This window comes from Prionailurus bengalensis, chromosome D2 (assembly GCF_016509475.1).
Source record: "Prionailurus bengalensis isolate Pbe53 chromosome D2, Fcat_Pben_1.1_paternal_pri, whole genome shotgun sequence".
Classification (NCBI taxonomy): Eukaryota; Metazoa; Chordata; class Mammalia; order Carnivora; family Felidae; genus Prionailurus; species Prionailurus bengalensis.
Window position 1 is genome coordinate 84,772,413 of NC_057351.1, and position 20,885 is coordinate 84,793,297.

General features: G+C 46.3%; 1 protein-coding gene across 2 annotated transcripts in view; it reads right to left on the reverse strand.

The window, feature by feature from the left end:
• The window catches only part of CD2H10orf143 (chromosome D2 C10orf143 homolog), a 46,574-nt gene that overhangs the window by 11,550 nt on the left and 14,139 nt on the right, over positions 1-20,885 (reverse strand). The window contains exons 1-4 of one of the 2 annotated variants that reach the window (XR_006299881.1): positions 20,407-20,417; positions 16,850-16,851; positions 3,632-3,760; positions 3,463-3,525 (exon numbers count right to left, since the gene is read on the reverse strand). Coding sequence is in view for 1 of the 2 variants with exons in the window: in XM_043597895.1 (XP_043453830.1) it covers positions 3,463-3,525; positions 3,632-3,760 (192 nt within the window). In the remaining variant the exon portion in view is untranslated. Of the gene's footprint in view, positions 1-3,462; positions 3,526-3,631; positions 3,761-16,849; positions 16,852-20,406; positions 20,418-20,885 lie in introns of those variants that run through there. The other variant, XM_043597895.1, reaches the window with a different exon arrangement.

Sequence of the window (20,885 nt, forward strand, 5' to 3'; positions counted from 1 at the left end):
CCCCACCCTCCCTCACACTCCAGGCTCCAGGGTCAGAAACCAGAAGCCAAGGAGTCTGGAAGCACAGTCTCCACGACACAGAGCAGAGCAAAGGTGGGGCACAGAGCTGAGAAAAACCGGGCAGGCGACCATCATGCAGACCCAATACAATCTGAAGGTGGCCCTGCCCCTGCAGGGCTCGTGCACTGGGGAGCTAGGGTGACAGGGACCAGATGCCACCTGGGAAACTGGTGCCAGGACACAGCGCCCCAACGAACGAGGGAGATCTGCTTCTCCCACAATTTCCTGCCTTACGGTGCCCCCACCCCCACACCACGTACCTTCACTTGACTGCCCTACAGACCTTGCACGGCCCTGTTGGGTTTCATCGAACGGATTAGAATTTGCAAACGATGGCACGGTTTCCACGGTCCACTCGGCCACCGTGGGCCCTGCACCCAGCGGGCGAAGCTCACCCGAGAAAGGAGGCGTCGTGGCCAGGCTGTGGCCCAGTCCTGGAACCGCCCACGAAGGAGAGGTCATCAGCGATGGTGGCCACTGGCACTGCCTCCAGGTTCGCAGCCCTGGACGGGGCTGCGGAGAGGGGGCACCCCGGCCTGGGGAAGGGTGGACTCCCCAAAGGACGGAACGCCACGTCCCACCACAAGGACAGGGGCCACTTTCACTGCAGCCGTCGGTCACCCGAGCAGGACGAAGCAGGGCTAAGAGAAGGTGCCTCCAAGGAACAGCACGCACGACAGCAGAGACCCCGCGGCAAGGCCCAAATGGCGGTCGCTGCAAGGGGAGCCAGAACAGACCGCACAGGGAGGAGACCACGCGCCAGCCTGGGCGACAAGGCGGGTGGAGAAGGGCAACCGAGAAGTCCCCGCATACGCGAGAAGCCAAGACCCTGCATTCATGAGAAACGATTCGTGCTAAAAACGAAGAGCTCAGGAGGACAATGACAGCAGAAACTCAGGCTCCGAGCTGCGACGGCTGCCTGAGGACTCAGGGCAGGACCGGCCGATCAGGTGAGGTCCCGCCAAGTCAGAACCACACCAGAAAACGAGGCACAAAGGAGGTTATGGGGGGAGGCGGGGAGCACCAAAGAAGGGGAGTTTCCCTTTAGGGCCCCACAGACTCCCCGGTGCACCCTGCGCTTCTCTGTGACCCAAGGTCACCACCCTGGCTCCACTACGGGAACAGTGGTACAGAAGGGGCACACTTGTGTGCACGGGCACACGTCTGTGGATGGAGTCGTGTGTCTAATGAAGTCTTCTGCAAGTCGGACTTGCTGTCTGTTGGTGATTTCCTGGTAAGCACTGCTCCCTGGGATCTCACATTTCTAAAAATACTATTTGCTTTTTATTTAACACTGAACCTTTTGATGTTCCAGAATACAAAAATAGCGTCTTATTATTTTAAAAGCTTAGGAGAGAAACTAGCCATATTATTAGAAAAAGAAGATATACGCAGCTATAGTCTGTTCAAATATCAAGAGGTGTGACTTTTCAAATTCACATTTCAATCTTTATTTACATAAGACTTTTAGAAACAGTGGGTGTAAATATTAAATCACCCAAGCCTGGGTAAAGTTTTATTGAGAATGACTACTGATAAAGGGAAACTGATTTTTTAAAGTCGGTTTCTGAAATTTAGATGAAAAGAATATCGAGCACTAACGAAAAAATGATGTATTTACATATCAATATAGGTTCTCTGCTCACAGATTCATTTCCTATGAAACATAACAGAGGCAAGCCTGGGGAGTTACAAAGGAAGGAAAAATCCTAATCAAATAGATACTGTTGTTCAAACAGAATATTAGCTAAAATGATCCAATCAGCTGTTTGAGCCAAATTTTTTTTCTTTAAGCCATTCATGCCAGAACACAACCTCTTAGAGCGCTAAGAATCCATACTACGTTCCAAGTATTTGCCCAACAGAGGGGGGGATTTGAGAGATACATTCCATGGAAATGGGACGAGGACAAGGAAGGTCACCATCTAGTCACCAGCACTGACACAACTTACTCACAACGGGGCCGTGTCTCTCCAGGTAAACATCACGTATTTGTATCCAGCGCAGGTGCAGCTGTTGTACGAACCAACCTAAAGTACAGTAAGTTCCGACCGCTGGATCTCTGACTCCGCCCTTGTTCAAGGACTACACCAGGGAATGAAGCACAACGCGCAGGAATTCTCCTGACGGAAAGACCACAAAAAGTCGAAAAGCAGGGCGCCTGGATGGCTCAGGCGGTTGAGCGTCCAACTTCGGCTCAGGTCACGAACTCACAGTCGTGAGTTCGAGCCCCACCCCCCCCGACCCCGCCCCAGTGGGCTCTATGCTGACAGCTCAGAGCCTAGAGCCTGCCTAGGATTCTGTGTCTCCCTCTCTCTCTCTGCCCCTCCCCTGCTCATGCTCTCTTTCTCTCAAAAATAAACATTAAAAAAAGAAAATCGAAAAGCACACCTTTACAAAGCAAGTCAAACACTAAGCTTGGTTTCTATTTCTCCAATGACTTCAGGTGACCAGAGGTTCACACGGGCGATAGCCGACACTTAGGTCTTCACTAAAAACAAAACCATTGCTTCTCACTGTAAAATACAGTAGCCTGCAATATATCCACTGAAAATCTTATAATTTATTGACTCAATCTTTTGCATATCAGAAACAGAGCAATACATTTCTCTAAAAATCTGTAGGGGGAAATCTAAGAAATACTCACATACACACAGATACACACACACACACACACACACACACACTCTCTCTCTCTCTCTCTCTCTCTCTCTCTCCTGGTTTCTATGTGTCAATTAAACGTAATTCCATTTTATTGTGATATTACGATTCTAAATTTAAAATTAAAAAAACCCCAAGAATTACAGAGGTTATCAAAAGACATATTAACTTGTTCTTAGAGTAAGTCCAAAATGAATAACAAAGGTATGACGCTAGTGTCCAACCTTACGATATCCTGCCCGATACAGGAGATGGGGAATGTGACTCTGGCTATGTTAGGCCTCCTTTACTTTGATTTAATGGTGGGAATACTGCATTTCTCCCTCTGAAATCTGTGGTTTCTGTAAAGTTTACGGAAACACGAAAGAAAGCTTAAGCAGGGAAAAGAGAAAACAATGTCCATCCCTATTCGGATAATTAAATGAGGTCAGGGCTTTCCTCCAAGACGTCCTCAAATGATCTCTATTAAATGTATCCAGTGGCCTGTTCCCTTCCCTGAACTCTGTGTTAAGAAAAAATTTTAAGTGTATTTTCATTTCTGTTTCCAAGCTGAAGCTGGAAACAAATCAGTTTGCGCCCCAGCAGAATGCCAAGGAAAGCTTAAATCAATCTGCACCTTTTTATTTACATCCCTCATTCCTTAGAAATGTAAATGCCGTTTTTATTAACTTTGTTTTATGGATCTAATATTTAAGAACAAGTCTGTCTTTTATGTCACAGCGAGAAGGTTAATGCACTTACAGATTCCCCCGCAATACATCTCGGGCAAGGCTGGGCCGAGTTCCTTCCACCGTTGTGAGGAATCTATTTAACAAATCACAGCCGCAGATGTATCAGAACAGTGATTATTTACACTTTTTATTAAAATATTTAAATGGGTCACAGCTGGATTGGTGGGAATGGAACCTACCCCCGCGCGTGGCCACCGCTGGCCGCTGTCAGGGAGCTCCTCGCCGCTCCAGGACATGGGGGCGCTCACCTTCACCGGGGGGCAGCCTCGCTCCTGCCCAGCCACCTCGAGTCTCCTGCACACCCGCTTCTGAAATACACCAAATGTCACTTCAGAGAGCCTCCTAGAGCACACGACGCTAACTGGATTTGCTTTCAGAAAATGTCAGCTGCAAATACAGACCCTGCGGAGCCCGGCAAGTTTACAGGGCGTTCGGGGGGTGACTTTAAACGTCGTCTTTCAGGAACCCATTCCATCAGTTACATTTAACCTCATTACTTGTAGCACTGTTTGGTGTTTACTTAGCTTTATAGATTTAAAGGAGACATCTGCAACAATTTTGGGCGAAACTCTTATAATAAACTATTGTGACTGGTTTACTGATATTGAAAATATACAAAACCTATCAATTTTGTTCCAGAAACTAGTTACGTGCTTCAACACATTTTGCCTGGTTTCGAGTTACAAACTTTCTTCACACGAGATGAATAATTCACAGGTGAGTAATTCTTTATGGTCTCGCTGACACTGAGGAGCAAATTAATCGTACTTATTTTCAAGTTGCACACGTGCTCTGTAACTGATAAGCTTTGGGAAAGTCAGCACTTGGCTTCTGCTTCCCCAGGAACTGAAGAAGGCCAACCGCGAAAGCAATCCTCCGACACTAAAGGAAAAACGCATTCACTCTCAAGATCCCAAGACTGAGCCTTCTGAAGGGCCACCCTGTTTTCAGTGATGCCCAGCTGACAAGCGACAGGACCCCTGCGTGTGGCGGTGAAGCCCGACCTCGGCCCGGGGCCGGCATCCGGCCCCGCTGCTGGACCAGCTCCCACCCGCTCAGCGGCCCCGCGCTCACGCTGCGGCCCCCTCGGCCGCCTGGCCTCTGGCAAACCATCACCAAGGTTCGTACCACGTTTGTATCGTCTGTGCTAATACCTGTCTGTACTTTCTAATTTGACTTTATTTTTTTACTCAGTGGATTTACTCAGGATAGAAACCTTCTATCATGGATTTAGAGTGCTAGTTTTACTGACCTCTAACATGCCTTACAGGCTAAATGAAAATTGGAGATTAAACTGGAAAATGTTGAACTCCAAGTCCCTTAACCCACTGAGAAGACTTTCTCGGGGTAAGTGCTCGACCTCCAGGTGGCCAAAGACAAGGCTGGCTACGAGCCATGACTTCCCTACGGCTCCCCTAACCAAACTACGAGTCTACACAAGACCACACTGTGGGACAATGTGAAGACAGAGAACGTGAACGACGGAAAACAGGGTGAGAGACAGAAAAGCCAGCAGGTGCCAGTGCGGGGCGCCTCGTGCTCCCAGCTCACACATGCACCTGCCGACGTGAGCTCTGGTGAGCAGGGGCACAAGGAAGAAGCATAGGACACAGAACAGCACCAGCAAAGGGGTGAGAAAGTCCAGTACAAACACAAAAGAGCTACAAAGTGCCTGAGCAGAGAGCCTGGGTCAGGGAAGGGGCTGAAGGTGCACACATGTGGCAGAAGGGGACAGACACCATTTACAGGGGCATCGGCAAAACTCCGAGCTTCTGGGGAAGAAAACAGGAAAAAGGCAGGGAGAACCACCCTTTGGCAACTGAGTGTAAAGCTAAAAAGAAAGAGGGAGAGTGTAGGGTCTTATGAGCAAAAAGGAAACACGAGATTCAACCTGCCCATCCTCAACAAAACCAACCAGCCAGCCAACAGCAGCCATGGCACCTGCACTTGGGCGAAATTAACCGCAGAGGCTGCCGTCAGACTAGAAATCTTTTAAAAACACTCAATACCGTAAAGAGTTACTCCTGAAAACCACCATGAGTCAAAAGAAAATTGGAATTTACACCCTAAAATCATAAACGTATTCAAACATTTGAGGACAGGAAAGACTACCCTGAATCAGAAATATAAAATTAAAAACAGAAAAGGACCAAAACAGGGAGAAAGTGACATGAGCAGATGCATCAGATAATGGAAGGAAAACAAAATTATCTCAGAAATGAAGAATGGGGGCGCCTGGGTGGCTCAGTAGGTTTAAGCGTCCAACTCCTGATCTCAGCTCAAATCATGATCTCACGGTTCGTGGGACCGAGCCCCATGTGAGGCTCTGCGCTGAAGCATGGACCCTGCTTGGGATTCTGTCTCTCCCTCTCTCTCTGCCCCACCCCTGCTCTCTTTCTCTTTCTCTCACTCTCAAAACAAATATCAAAAAATTAAAAACAAAGAAAGAAATGAGGAATAAACTACAGAGCATCCAAGGAGAATAACTCCAAATGAAAAGTAACAAAGGCACCGAGGAAAGACAGGACACGAGGAGGACAGACATGGCAGGGAGAAAACACGAAGCAGTGGCACCCGTGAGTCGGGCTTCCCGAAAGAGGAAAACAAAACAGAACCGCAAAGCCAGGATTTAACATGTAAGAACATTTCCAGCATAGAAAAAGGCCTGAATCTTCAAACGAAAGTTCTCACAGGGTATCTGGGAAAAATGGCCCAGGATAATCAACTCTGAGACGTGTCCTAATGAAGCTATGGGGTCTCAAAGGTAAGGACAAAGTCCTCAAGGCCCACGGGCCCAGATTAATGAAGACGCAAAGGAAGTTGACTGGCACGGGCCTTACCAGGGACGTGGACGACAGTACCCCCAATCGGCCCTTCTGAAGGTCAGCTTTATCTGATCTAGTGATGACTGGGGGCTCCAGCAAAGGATTTATGAGGCACATTCAAAAATACGTAAGTGCGGGGGCGCCTGGGTGGCGCAGTCGGTTAAGCGTCCGACTTCAGCCAGGTCACGATCTCGTGGTCCGTGAGTTCGAGCCCCGCGTCAGGCTCTGGGCTGATGGCTCGGAGCCTGGAGCCTGTTTCCAATTCTGTGTCTCCCTCTCTCTCTGCCCCTCCCCCGTTCATGCTCTGTCTCTCTCTGTCCCAAAAATAAATAAGCATTGAAAAAAAAAAAAAAAATTAAAAAAAAAAAAAAAATACGTAAGTGCGTATTTTAGACCAAAATAAAGGTGTAGTTAAGCTGAAAGGCAGATGTGCAAAAATTACATAGTGACAAAGCAGAAATAATTCAACTGAAAAATGTGAGGTGAAGGAAGAGGTAAAGGGCAAACACTCTGATTAATGGACAGGTCAGTGCAAGCAACAGGTGTATTAAAGAATACGAGAAAGAAACAGGAAAAGTGAGACGATAAAGAGTTTAATCACACAGGCTACTAAGGACATACAAATAGGTTCAAATACCCCCCTATTAAAAGAAAACAGTTTTTAACTGGGCTCACAGAACAAGCCCCACCTGCATGCTGCGTACAAGACAAACACCTAAAATAAAGTCATTCAGAAAAGCGAAAAATTAAGAGGATGGACAAAGGTAAATAAAACAAAAAGAAAGAAGGAGACCGAGTAGGATTCAAGTCCCAAAGCATTAAACACAGGAGGCCGTACTTAATGTTAAACGCCACAGTCTGCAACAAAAGACACAATGCTCATGAAATCTGTGCACCAAATAATACAACCACCACTTCTACGAAGCAGATACAACAGGATATGCAAGGAGACGCAGGTAGGAACGTACTCATAGTGGGAGATTCAGTACACCATCTCCGTACAAGACAGAGCAAGTGCACAAGAGTAAGTAAGGAGACAGATCTCAGCAACACCATCAACCAAGGCAGATCTTGTGGATATGCAGTGAACCGCACACCCTGATAACCGAGAATATACATCTTCTCAAAAAACTATAGCACATTCACCACAAGTGATGGTGTATTTAGGTCACAAAGAAAACATCAACAATTTCCATAATGTAGAAACACTGCAGACAATACCTTCTGATCACAATGCAATGTAAGTATACATCATTAACAACAACAACAAAACAGAAAGGCACTTCCACTTGGATATTTAAAAATCCTATTATTGACTCTTAGGTGAAACTAAAAGAATAGAATTTTGAAAAAGTAATTACACAGAAAACACTACGTATCTGAACCTAGGGAATGCATTTAAAGCAGTAGTCAGAGAAAAATTCATTATATGAATATTTTTATCAATAAAAGTGAAAAAACAAAATTAATAAACCAACAAATCTCAGCTCATAAAAACTATAAAAATAACAACAGAGTAACCCAAAAGAAAATGCATGGAGAGAAACAATGGAGGGAAAAACTGATTAATGAGGTGGAGTTTTCCATTAAAACACTAGAGCTAAACAATAACTCTGAGTCTTGTTTGTGTGTGTGTGTGTGTGTGTGTGTGTGTGTGTGTGGCGGGGGGGGTGGTAAGTGACAAAACAGACAATCCACCGGCTAAGTTGCTCAAGAAAAAAGGGGAGAAAGCACAAATACAGGGAATAAGAAATGACACAGGGAAAGTGACGAGGAAACAAGAAATTTTGAAAATCCCAAGAGACGGCTTTGCAGACAGACGTCTGTGCAGACAGACGTCTGTGCAGACAGACGTGAAAACGTAGCTGAGAAGGACAAGTTCCTAAGGACACTCGGATGACCAAGGCTGGCCCCACTGCAGCCGGAACGCGGGGCAGATGACTGCAGGGAAGAAAAAGAGCCGCTTCCTGGGCAGGCAGGCACCCCACAAGAAGCAGCGGACAGACAGCTTCAGGGGTTCGAGCAGACCTTCATCGCCGGACGGTTCCAACGCTCCATGTAAACTGCCCAGAGCACTGACAAGATCGGAAAAAGCTCCCAAGTTCTTTAGTGAAGCAAGTGTCACCCTGACACACCAGGTAAAGAGCAATAAAGACAGACAATCACAGGCCAGGACCCCTCAGGAATATCAATGCAGAAATACTAAATAAAACATTAACAAACAGAATCTAACACCAGACCACACACTGTGACCAAGTAGGATTTTTTTCCAGAAATGAAAGTTGGGCTCAATATTAAGAAATCCAGTAGCATTCACTGTACTAATAAACCTAAGGAAAAAACATATGGTTATCTATAGAGATGCTAAAAAAACCCTTTGCCAAAATTTAAAACCCATCTATAAAAATCACAGAAAATAGAAATTGAGTTATATATATATATATATATATATATATATATATATATATATATATGTTTTTTAATCACTTATTTGTGAGAGAGAGAGAGAGAGACAGAATCTAAAGCAGGCTCCAGGCTCCGAGCTGTCAGCACAGAGCCCAACGCGGGGCTCGAACTCACAAACCGTGAGATCATGACCTGAGAGTTATATTCTTCACATGATAAATATACATACACTATTCCTAGTGCCAGTATCTTACTTAATGGGAAAAGGCTGGTGGCATTTCCACTAAAATGGAGGCAAGGATGCCCGATCTCCATTTGTGCTCACCAGTGCCCTACCCTAGAGGTATTATGTTACCCTGTACAGTTACAAAAGATACACCAAGCAGAGGCATAAGAATGGGTAAGGAAGTAAAACGATCTCTATTTGCAGACGATAGCATAATGTATATCTGGAACCCCCCAGAGAATCAATGATAAAACTAACCCAAGCAATAAAACCATCCCTTGAATATTAGGATACAAAGTTAACTTACAAAAACTGCCTTCAAATATAATAAAGTATTAGAGAAAAGTCCATTCTAAGTAATTACAACAAAGAGGGTCAAACGTTTCGGAGTAAGTTTAATAAGAATTGTACAGAGCCTATGCGAGGAAAACTCAAAACATTCTTGAAGGACACAAAAGTAGATATGAACAAATGAAAAGGCATCTTCTATTCTAGGTTAGGATGACTTAACATTTGAAAGATGACAGTTAATTGATAAATGCAATGTAATGCCAGTAAAAACACCAACAGATTATTGTATGGACTTACACAGTTGATACCAAAGGTCACATGGAAAAACAAACATGCAAGAATAGGCAGGAAAACCCTGAGGAACATACCAGACTCTATGGATTGGACTTAAAGCGGTAATCAGAGAAACATTCATTACATTAATATTTCTATCAATAAAAATGAAAAAATAAAATTAAACCACTGGATAGTAAACCGTACCATGAAGACTCTATAATTAAACTGGGTTGTACTGATGATAGACAAATAGGCAAATGGGACTGAATAAAAAGTCCAGAAATAAGGGGCCCCTGGGTGGCTCAGTTGGTTAAGCTCCACCTTCGGCTCAGGTCACGATCTCGCGGCTCATGGGTTCAAGCCCTGCGTTGGACTCTGTGCTGACAGCTCAGATCCTGGAGCCTGCTTCGGATTCTGTGTCTCCCTCTCGCTCTGCCCCTCCCCCACGGATACCACTTGGCATCTGTCAGACCGGCAGAACTTCCAAGTGTGACCCAGACTCTGCCAGAAGGATGTGGGAAACAGGCACCTATCTCCTCCGCTGCAAATTCTGCAGGAAACTTGGTGATACGGAAGGAGAGCTACAAACAGACTTTCTAACCCAGAAATTACACCTGTAGAAATCTACCCACCAGGCACAGCTACAACAATATGAAAAAAAGGCTGCACACGGTTACTCACCATAGCACTGGTTGAACCGCAAGCTACTGGAAACCGCTAACTAAGCACAGAGCTAACTAAGCAGGAGAGCGGCTGGGGGAGCAGGGCGTGCCCAAGCAGGGCAGCTCTTAGGCAACCGTAAAAACCAGGGCAAGACCTCTGTGCCCTGGCTTGCAGCGATTTCCTGGATATACTGTGAAGTGACAAAGTGCAAAAGAAGTTCTGCAATATGCTACCCTTGGGGTGCCTGGTGGCTCAGTCAGTTAAGCGTCCAACTTTGGCTCAGGTCATGATCTTGCAGTCTGTGGGTTCAAGCCTCACATCGGGCTCTGCGCTGAGAGCTCAGAGCCTGGAGCCTGTTTTGGATTCTGTGTCTCCCTCTCGCTCTGCCCCTCCCCTGCTCATGCTCTGTCTCTCAAAAATAAGTCAATGTTGAGGGAGGGGAGGGTGGGTGATGGGTATTGAGGAGGGCACCTTTTGGGATGAGCACTGGGTGTTGTATGGAAACCAGTTTGACAATAAATTTCATATATTGAAAAAAAAATAAGTCAATGTTAAAAAAAATTACAAATCCATACATCCATCCATACATACAGAAGCAATCTACCCTTCATGTAAGAAAGAAGGGGTATAAGAAAACACACCTGTCTGCTCGTCCGTACAAAAGAAATACAGGGAGGCTGTACCAGAAACTAAGGAGACTGGATGCCCACAGGGAGTGGATGGGAAAAGGTAAAAAGGAGGGATGGCAGGTGTAAGTGGGAGCAGACACTTCTCCACGCATGTTCTCGGAAGCTCTAGTCTTAGAACCACAGGGACATTTCACGTACCCCAAAATACCAAATTTAAAACAACCAGGGGGGCGCCTGGGTGGCTCAGTCGGTTAAGCGTCTGACTTAGGCTCAGGTCATGATCTAGCGGTTTGTGAGTTCGAGCCCCGCGTTGGGCTCTGTGCTGACAGCTCGGAGACTGTAGCCTGCTTCGAATTCTGTGTCTCCCTCTCTCTCTGTCCCTCCCCTGCTCATACTCTCTCTCTGTCTCTCAAAATAAATATATGTTAAAAAAAATTAAAAAAAAAATCAACCAGGACGTCAGAGAGAGAAGACCCAAATGAAACACAAATAATAACAAATGAAACTATTTTACAAACAAATAACGTAGCCACTACAGAACTATCCTCAGTAACTCTGGCAGATACTATTTAGGCTAGAAACTCTTAAGTCTAAGGGAAAAAAAAAACCTGTAAGGAAACCATCAGCAAAACTAAAAGGCAACTGACAGATGGGAGAAGATATTTGCAAACGACATATCAGATATAGGGTTAGTATACAAAATCTAGAAAGAACTTATCAAACTCAACACCCAAAAAATAAATAATCCAGTGAAGAAATGGGCAAAAGACATGAATAGACACTTCTCCAAGGAAGACAGCCAGATGGCCAACCGACACATGAAAACATGCTCAACATCACTCATCATCAGGGAAACACAAATCAAAACCACAGTGGGATACCACCTCACACCTGTCAGAATGGCTAACATTAACAACTCAGGCAACAACAGATGTTGGCGAGGACGCGGAAAAAGAGGACCTCTTTTTGCATTGTTGGTGGCAATGCAAGCTGGTGCAGCCACTTTGGAAAACAGTATGGAGGTTTCTCAAAAAACTAAAAATAGAACTACCCTACGACCCAGCAACTGCACTACTAGGTATTTACCCAAGGGATACAGGTGTGCTGTTTCAAAGGGACACATGCACCCCAATGTTTATAGCAGCACCATCCACAATAGCCAAAGTATGGAAAGAGCCCAGATGTCCATCGATGGATGAATGGATAAAGAAGACGTGGCATATATATACAGTGGAGTATTACTCGGCGATCAAAAGGAATGAAATCTTGCCATTTGCAACTATGTGGATGGAACTAGATACTATGCTAAGCAAAATTAGAGAAAAACAAATATATGACTTCACTCATATGAGGGCTTTAAGATAAAAAACAGGTGAACATAAGGGAAGGGAAGCAAAAGTAATATAAAAACAGGGAGGGGGACAAAGCATAAGAGACTTATAAATATGGAGAACAAACAGAGGGTTACTGGAGGGAGTGTGGGAGGGGGAATGGGCTAAATGGGTAAGGGGCACTAAGGAATCTACCCCTGAAATCATTGTGCTATATGCGAACTAATTTGGATGTAAATTTAAAAAAATAAAATTAAGTATTATGTTGAAAAAAAAAAAAAACCCATATGCAAATACTGACTGCAGTTAGCAAATCCGTTTCTCACAGGGTTAGCAATTTTGAAACTATTTTATTGGCATCCTAGGATTGAATAAATAAGTAAACATATTGTAAATAATGAGAGCAAGGTTTCTCTGTTGCAGAAATAAGTTACATTTAAAGAAAGGGAAGCGCTCCTGGGTGGCTCCGTTGGTTGAGCATCTGACTCCTGGTTTTGGCTCAGGTCACGATCTCACGGCCTGTTAGATCGAGCCCCGTGTAAGGCTCTGTGCTGGTGGTGCAGAGCCTGCTTGGGATTCCCTCTCTCTGTCCCTTCACTACAGGTTCTCGTTCTCAAAATAATAAATAAACATTAAAAAAACACAAACAAATAAAGAAAGGGAGAGGCTATGAAAGAACCTGGTGGTGCTGGATTAGACCCGGATGTGCTGTTTTTACATCCAGACAGAGACACAGAAGCACATACAGATGTGTGTAATGCACATACTACGAAGTGTAAACGATACAAATACTTACACACTAGTGCACGCACACACACGCGCACACACACACACACACACACACACAGACACCAATGCCTACATGTTCTAGTTGCGTCTGCTGACGACGGTGGCATCCTAGGAGCGGCAAGGCTGCACTGAACAGGTGGGTGCTGCTTTCTAACTACCATTCTCCAGGAATGGTAGGAATTATTAAAGGAATCGAGACTCCAATGGAGAGGGACTGGGTCAGGCATACAACAGGGAAAGCATAAAAAGAGCCTGAGACATTCTGTGCCCCCAAAATAAGGAAGTTTTTAAAAAAGGATGAGGACACATCAAAAAGACAAAAACACGCCATCTTGAAGGAGTTCCCAATGGCCACAGTTGGAACAACTGGATTGAAATCCAGAGAAAAAAGTAAATTCCTGTGAGTCTGACTGCGACATAAACAACTGAACAAAGAACTCGGGGAGAAGAGATAGTGTTCCCCTTTCCAGATGACTTCTACTTAACTATGTAAAAGGAACAAGGAAAACACAAAGTCACCACGAAGTAAACGCCACAGTGAAGGTTACTTCCAATGAGATTGACCAATAGATGCTAAAATCTATGGGTAGAAGTTTAAGGAGAACCAGGATACTGGCACCGTCTCCAGGCCCCTCCTCCGAGGATCTTATTAATCACAAAGAGAAAGATAGTGGCTTTACAGTGGATGAAATCACCTTCACCGAGTGACAAGATCAACATCAGCAGTAATGACTGACATCGTGAAGCCCTGACACGACGCACTGGGGTGTGATGTCACCTCTGCGGTCTTTTTGCCAAAAGTGCATGGCCTTCATCTACTCATAGAAGCCATGGGACAACCCAAACTGAGTGATATTCTACAAAATAACTGACCCCTCCTCATTAAAAGTGTCAAGGTCATGAGCGACTGAGGAAGTGCCACAGGCTGGAAGAGACCACAGAAGCACAACAACTCGGTGCAGTGTGGACACTGGATTCAATCAGGGTCAGAGAAGCCTGTTAGTGTGAGAACTGGGGAGGTGGGAGTAAGGTCTAGTCTAGTTAACATGCTGAACCGATGCTAACTTCACGCTAGGCTCACAGTACTATGATCACATAAGCTGTTTAGCCGAAGGCTATACCTGAATTCTCTACACGATGTTTTTTGCAACCTTTCTGTAAATCTGTAACTATTTCGAAGTTTTTAAAAATGAAAAAAAAACCAACCATCTCTTATACCCCTGGTGGTATGTGCACCACACTTCTAGAAACACTGAGTTAAGCCAAACTGCTTTCCCATAATCTCAACCCACTGATTCTAATTTTTCCCTCTTGAGCAACATGAAACAAATATTCCCTCATGCATGAGATGCACATCCTTCCAGATGCTTGCAAATCCTGCTCAGGTACTTTTGAGGCTTCCTCTCTCCCGCCCACTATTCCTGCTGCCTTTCACTAGCCCACACCTGAGATGTTTTCCGGACTTTTCCTATCCCAGACACCTTGCTCCAGAGTTTCTAAACCATCAGCACCCCTCTTAAACCATAACGAACACTTGCAAAGCCAAGTGGCCCCCACGGTGGATAGCAGAACGGCCACCTTCTAGGACTCGGCCAGTGTGTCTGATGCCTAGCTGAACAGGCAGCGGCCACGTGGCGTGGCAGGTCCAAGGGAGGCGGGCATCCTCCACTGTCCCTGAGTCTTCTCCACATGAAACGGCCCGATGCTGAGTGTTCCCCTTTGCGGCGAAGGGCTCCCCTCGGCGCCTTCGTTAAGTTTAATTTGACATCCGTGTTGCTTCCTAGTCTAGCAGAGGACATCCAATCCTCCTCCCGAAGGATCCTGCAGTAATCCTTATTATCTTCATAACGTTTGCAAAAACGGGGCCTTCTGTGCCTCCGTGCGAGTCAGACGAAAGTACCACAAAAGACAGGATCGAGGACCTAGACCTGTGGTTATTCAGGACATGCTCGATCTCTGCACCATAAAAAGAAGTATGATGGGTAAAACTGGCTTACTGCCAACTTCCCACAATCTGGGTTAGAGGGAAAAAGTGGAAAGGGTAAATGCGCCCCATGTCATTTTGTATGCAGGCTTCAACTCGCCCCCATCGGTAACAGTATCATTTCCCTGCTCCTTTCTGAGTAACGTCACACTTGCCAAAGGGGAAAGCCAAGGGGCACGGACAGGGGACTACGAGTCAGAACCCACACTTTCTGGATGAAATCTAAAACACCGGGGAAGCACATTCGAAACCATTTCTGTGTGGGGTCAAATAACATTTGGCACATTAAGGTCACTAGACTTGTGATCATGCGTGGTGACAAGCTGACATTCTTTAAGTGGCTCAGATGGTTGGGGAATTGGGCCCCCACACCCGGTGGCAGGCAAAAGGGGGACTCATGCTGGCACCTAGGTGGTCGGTAAGAGCTGGGCTCCCCTCGGGGACGTGCAGGTTACCTGCTTGGGAGCCCCCGGCCAGCTGAGTGGATTAAATTATTCATGTGTTCTGCTATTTACTGTGGATTATTGAGAGCTGACTGCATATGCTGTTGACCTGTACACTTACTTGGCAAATTGTCCAGTTATTATGGACGGGCCTGGACCAAAGGAAAACGAAGGCCGCAGAGGCATTTAGCTCCGGGATGCTTGTGCCACACGGCTCCCTTTTACTCCCTCGTAGAGAGGATATGTCAGCCTTCATAAAGGCAGATGAAGATTTGCCACCCAGCTAAGACACTTGCACCGTATAAACGAAGTTAAAATCCCGAGTGTACACAAAGACCCCCGTTACTAAACAGTAACTGTTATCAGTCGAACGGCAGCCTCACCAGAGAAGAAGAGTTCACACAGGAACACGGCTGGCTAAGAGGAGACACTAAGAAGACGCAGGAATTAAAATACAAAACGCGTCTCGGGCTACCCAATGACGGAACAAAGAAACCTGGCCGGTCTGGCAAAGACAAGCTGCGGTCGGCCGACTGCATGATCCCACCTGTGCTGTCACCGACCTGTCCCTTTATTGGGAGTGGTGGCGCCCAGCCTGCCGAGGGGGGCGCAGGGCAGGGACGCCGTTCCAGGCTGTGCGGAACCCGGGCTGGGGACGTTCCCACGACGCCCCCGCGGACACGCTGGTGAGCCGGTGAACGGGGAATCCCGGCACACGGGGCACGGCCACCCGCCGAACCCGGACACGCGGCCAGCGCTGGACCCCGGCTCCTCCGCTCCACACGCCACAGGGATGCAGAGAAGCAAAAAGATGCCGACTTCCTGGGCCGTCTGAACAGAAACGCACCGTGTCTTCTCCTCAATCAGCACAGCAAGAAAACGGCACAGTCTTCAAACATTAAACACCATGAATTGAGCATAGTTAATAAATACACCAATATGCGAATCGAGCATATATACTGTAAAGTGGACTACCAATGCAGATCGTTACAACTCAGGATGCGATTGATGGTTAAGTCTCTACACACACGCCCACACCCCTCATCTTTCATTCGGAAGGTACTGTGGGGACTCTTAGTGACGAACGGCCTTTTTCCTGAAGATCGTTTGTATTTGAAAAGTGTCATGCCAGCTGACGGAGGCCTAGTTACCAGAAGCTGTCTGCTGAGCGAGGCTGTTCAGCTCAGTAAAGAAAGTTGACTCCTGCTGGAGGAGCGGACGTGGATGGCCACCAGCCCCGAATACGGGACCGTGAGTGCTGGCAGCGAGATCCACAAGGCCCCGCAGACCGTCATTTAGAAAGAAAACACCGCTTCCATCACACGCAGATCCTGCTTCCGTGACACCGCCACTTGGAAAATGACCCTGCCGCCTCGGGAGGTTTGCTTTCTACGGGACGGTGCCACGTGACACGGAGTCAACCACGGACACCAGAAGCCAGGATTCCTGCTCTCCACCCCGTGCCGCCAGGACATGCTGAAACTTTAACCACAGGGACCTCACATGCTGGTGCTGTGCCCTCCTCGGCTGTGACCGCTGTCTGGACGACCCCTCGACTTACCACGCGTGAGCTTCCCGGGCTGCACGCCCGACCAGGTCTGGGGAAAGAGGGAGGCCGAGGGGACACGCGGCCCGAGGCAGCAGGGGCAGGACTGACAACTTACTTCTAGGAGAGGAAGACGACAGAGCAAGAAAAAAACCACACGTCTGCTTCTGGTTAGAGGAAAAACCACGGATGGGCACACTGGACTCACCAAGGACCCACTGCAGGTGTGCAAGATTACGAAGCCCACCACAGACCCAGGTTACACCCCGGGTGACCATTAGGGATCTCGAGGAGAGCAGGCACACGGACTGAGCTACCCCGGCCGGGCTTGATAAACGTCGCTTGCAACAATCACAAATACAGTTTGGGGGTGTTTCCACGTTTGTCACTTCACAACAGGATCGTTCGACCCTCACGACAGCCGTATGACAGGAGGAATGTTTTTTCTACTTTGCAGATGAGAAACATGAAGCCCCAAACCCTCAACCAACTTGTCTGAGGTCTGGGGATCTGCAATGATACAGCTGGGCCTTCAGGGAGTTTTCAGTCTCACTAGTCAGACAAGACTGAAAAATACAGCCAAAGATGCACTAAAAACCAAACAGTGTGTGAAAAAGATTTCAAAACTTAACATAACTGTCATAAAAACATACAATTATCAGGCCTCCTGGGTGGCTCAGTCGGTTGAGCGTCCGACTTCGGCTCAGGTCCTGATCTCATAGTTTGTGGGATCAAGTCCCCGCACTGGGCTCTGTGCTGACAGTGTGGGAGCCTGCTTGGGATTCTCTCCCTCTCTCTTCCCCTCCACCGTGCTCTCTCTCTCTCTCTCTCTCAAAATAAATAAACTTTAAAAAAACTTTTAAAAAAGCTACAATAATCAAGACGGTGTGGTACTGGCATAGGGATAAACATTTAGAACAGAACCGAGAATCCAGAAACAGACCCTGACATTTAGGGTGCCAAGACAATCCAGTAGGGAAAGCACAGTCTTCATAACAAATGGTGCTGGCATGACTCAACGTCCACACGCAAAAGCAGGAACTTTGGGCCCTGTCTATACACCATACACAAACATTAACGTAACATGGGTCAGAGATCTAAATGTAAGAGCTGAAAGCATAACATTTGTGGAGGGGAACATAGGACAAGATCTCTAGACATGACACCAAATGCATGATCCATAAAGAAACAAATTGATAAACTGGACTTCATTGATATCCAAAACCTCGGGGCTTTAAAACGCACCATCAAAAAAATAAAAAGACAAGCCACATTCTTAGAGAAAACGTTTATACATCATGTATATGTTAAAAGATATGTGTCCAAATGATATCAAGAAGTCTTTCAATGGAACAGGGCAAATAACATAATTTTTTAAGTGGGCAAAGAATCCGAATAGTGATTTCTCCAACAAAGATACACAAAAGGCCAATAAACACATGAAAAAACATTTAACGTCACTTGTCATTATTTTTTTTAATCTTTATTTTATTTTTGACAGAGAGAGAGAGAGAGAGCACGAGCAGGGGAGGCGCAGAGAGAGAGAGGGAGACACAGAATCCGAAGCAGGCTCCAGGCTCTGGGGTGCCAGCACAGAGCCCGACGCGGGGCTCGAACCCACGAACCACAAGATCCTGACCTAAGCTGAAACCCGAAGGAGGCCAAGGCTGAACGCTTAACCGACCGAGCCACCCAGGTGCCCCAATATCATGTGTCATTAAAAAATGCCAATCAGAACCACAATGGGATGCCAGTTCCCACCCACTAGGATGGCTGTAATCACAGAGAGACAGTAACAGGTGTTGGGAGCGTGTGGCGACACCGGAACCCTCACTCGCTGTTGGTGGGAACGTGGGGGCAGCTGCTCTGGAAAAGAGTTTGGCAATTCCTCAAAATGTGAAGCGTCGTCAGGTTACCGTATGACCTAGCAATTCCACAATTAAGTATCCACCCAAGAGAAATGAAACCATTACGTCCATGCAAACACTTGTACGTGAATGTTCATAGTAGCATTACTTGCAGAATCCCAGGAGTACAAACCCAAATGCCATCAGCTGAGTAACAGATAAACAAAACATGGTGTGTCCACACAATGTAGTACTTACCAACAGAAAGGCATTAGATACTGGTATCTGCTTCAACAGGGCTGAACCCCAAAAACATTATCAGGCCAAGTGAAAGAAGCTAGTCACAAAAGACCAAATATCGTGATTCCGTTTGTAAGAAATGTCCAGAAGAGACAAACTGATGGAGACAGACAGTCAATCAGCAGTTGCTAAGGGCTAGAGGAGGGTGATAGTGAGTGACTGCCTACAGGAACCAGCTTTCTTTTAGGGGTCATGAAAATGTTCTTTATGTAGATTATGGAGACATTTACACAGCTCTGTAAATATATTAAAACTACTGCCCTGTGTACTTCAAAAGAGTGAACTTTATGGTATGTAAATTACAAACAAGGCCATTTTTAAATATGAGCAAAAGATTTGAATAATTCACCAAAAAAGATACGAGTGATAAACAAGGACATGAAAAGATGTTCAACAGCAAGTCACTAGGGAAATGCAGATTAATACCACAGCGAGATGGCTAACTTCAGACCTACCAGGAGGACTCTAACCAGGAGCGTGGACAAACCGGAACCCTCTGTGGGTTGCCAGTGGGGGTGCAAACCGTGCCACTACTTTGGACGACAGCCTGGCAGTTTCTCGGGAAGGCAAACACACACTTGCCGTACGAACTAGCAGTTCCAGTCCTAGGTGTCTAAGAGAAATGTAAACGTGTGTACATACGACGATCTGCATGTGAGTTTCCCAAATTTCCAGCATTATCTGTGATTGCCAAAAAGGAAGAACAGCACAACGTCCACCAACAGGTGACTGGATAAACAAAGTGTGGTGTATTCATACAATGGAGTATTATTTAGCAATAAAAAGAGCAAGCTACAGATACCTGCTTCATCATGGATGAGCCTGGAAAACATCACACTAAGTAAAAGAAGCCAGCTGCACACACACAAACAACAACAACAACAACAACAAAACATATGATCCTGGTTATACAAAAATTCCAGAAAAGGTAAATCTGAAAAAACAAAAAGTAGATTAGCAATGGCCTGGAGCTGGGAGGCACGGACTTACTGCAAAATGGGGACACACGAGGTACCAGAAGTGACCCAACGCTGGGGTGACGGCTGCACGATTGATTAGCCAAAAAAATCGCTTCATTGTGCACTTGAAAAAACACCTAAACAACACCGTTCTGCTCATAAATGCAAGAAAGAAATTGAAAAGACAGGAAGCGCAGTCACAACCTCGAGGGTGATGATGGAGCACACCGTTAGGGCTTTACCAGCCGAATTAAAATTTTCCCTAAATAAATACTCTGAAAGCACCAAGGATTTTATGCATTAGTGTAATCCTCCCTGCGTTCCTTTGCACACACAACCCTCAACACGCCGATCAGCCAGAAAGTATTTGCTGAACGCCTACAATACGCCTTGCTCGGCTCCGGGCATCTGACACTTGAAGATGCTGAAGCCACGTCACGGTCCCCCGGCGTGGCCGCTGAGCCCAACAGACCCCTGAGAGACCCCCAGCCAAGACTGACCGTTACCCCATTTTGACCTTGCTGTGTCATCTATCAGGAAATGTGCAAACAACTAGACGTGACCGGGCTCCGTGCAGGTGGCAGAGTCAAGGTGGCATCAGAGTTACAACCAAAGAGGAACCGTTACTGGCAAACTTCTCCTCCCCCGGATGGGAACGTGGCAGAATACGTTTCAACTGAGTAGAACAGACAGTGAAAGCAGCTCAACAGATGAGCTCAACCTTGAAATAAAAAATGACCGAGAGAATGGAATAACCTGTTTCTTGAGGCACGGGCTACAATCATTTTGATGGGAAGGGTGAGCACAGAAAGTCAGAGTGAAGGGTTTGGTCTGGGGTCAGCCCCACCGCTGGTGCTCACCAGGTTCTCACAGTTGGGATCTCACTCAGCAGACGAGCTACAAAATCCACACCCTTCT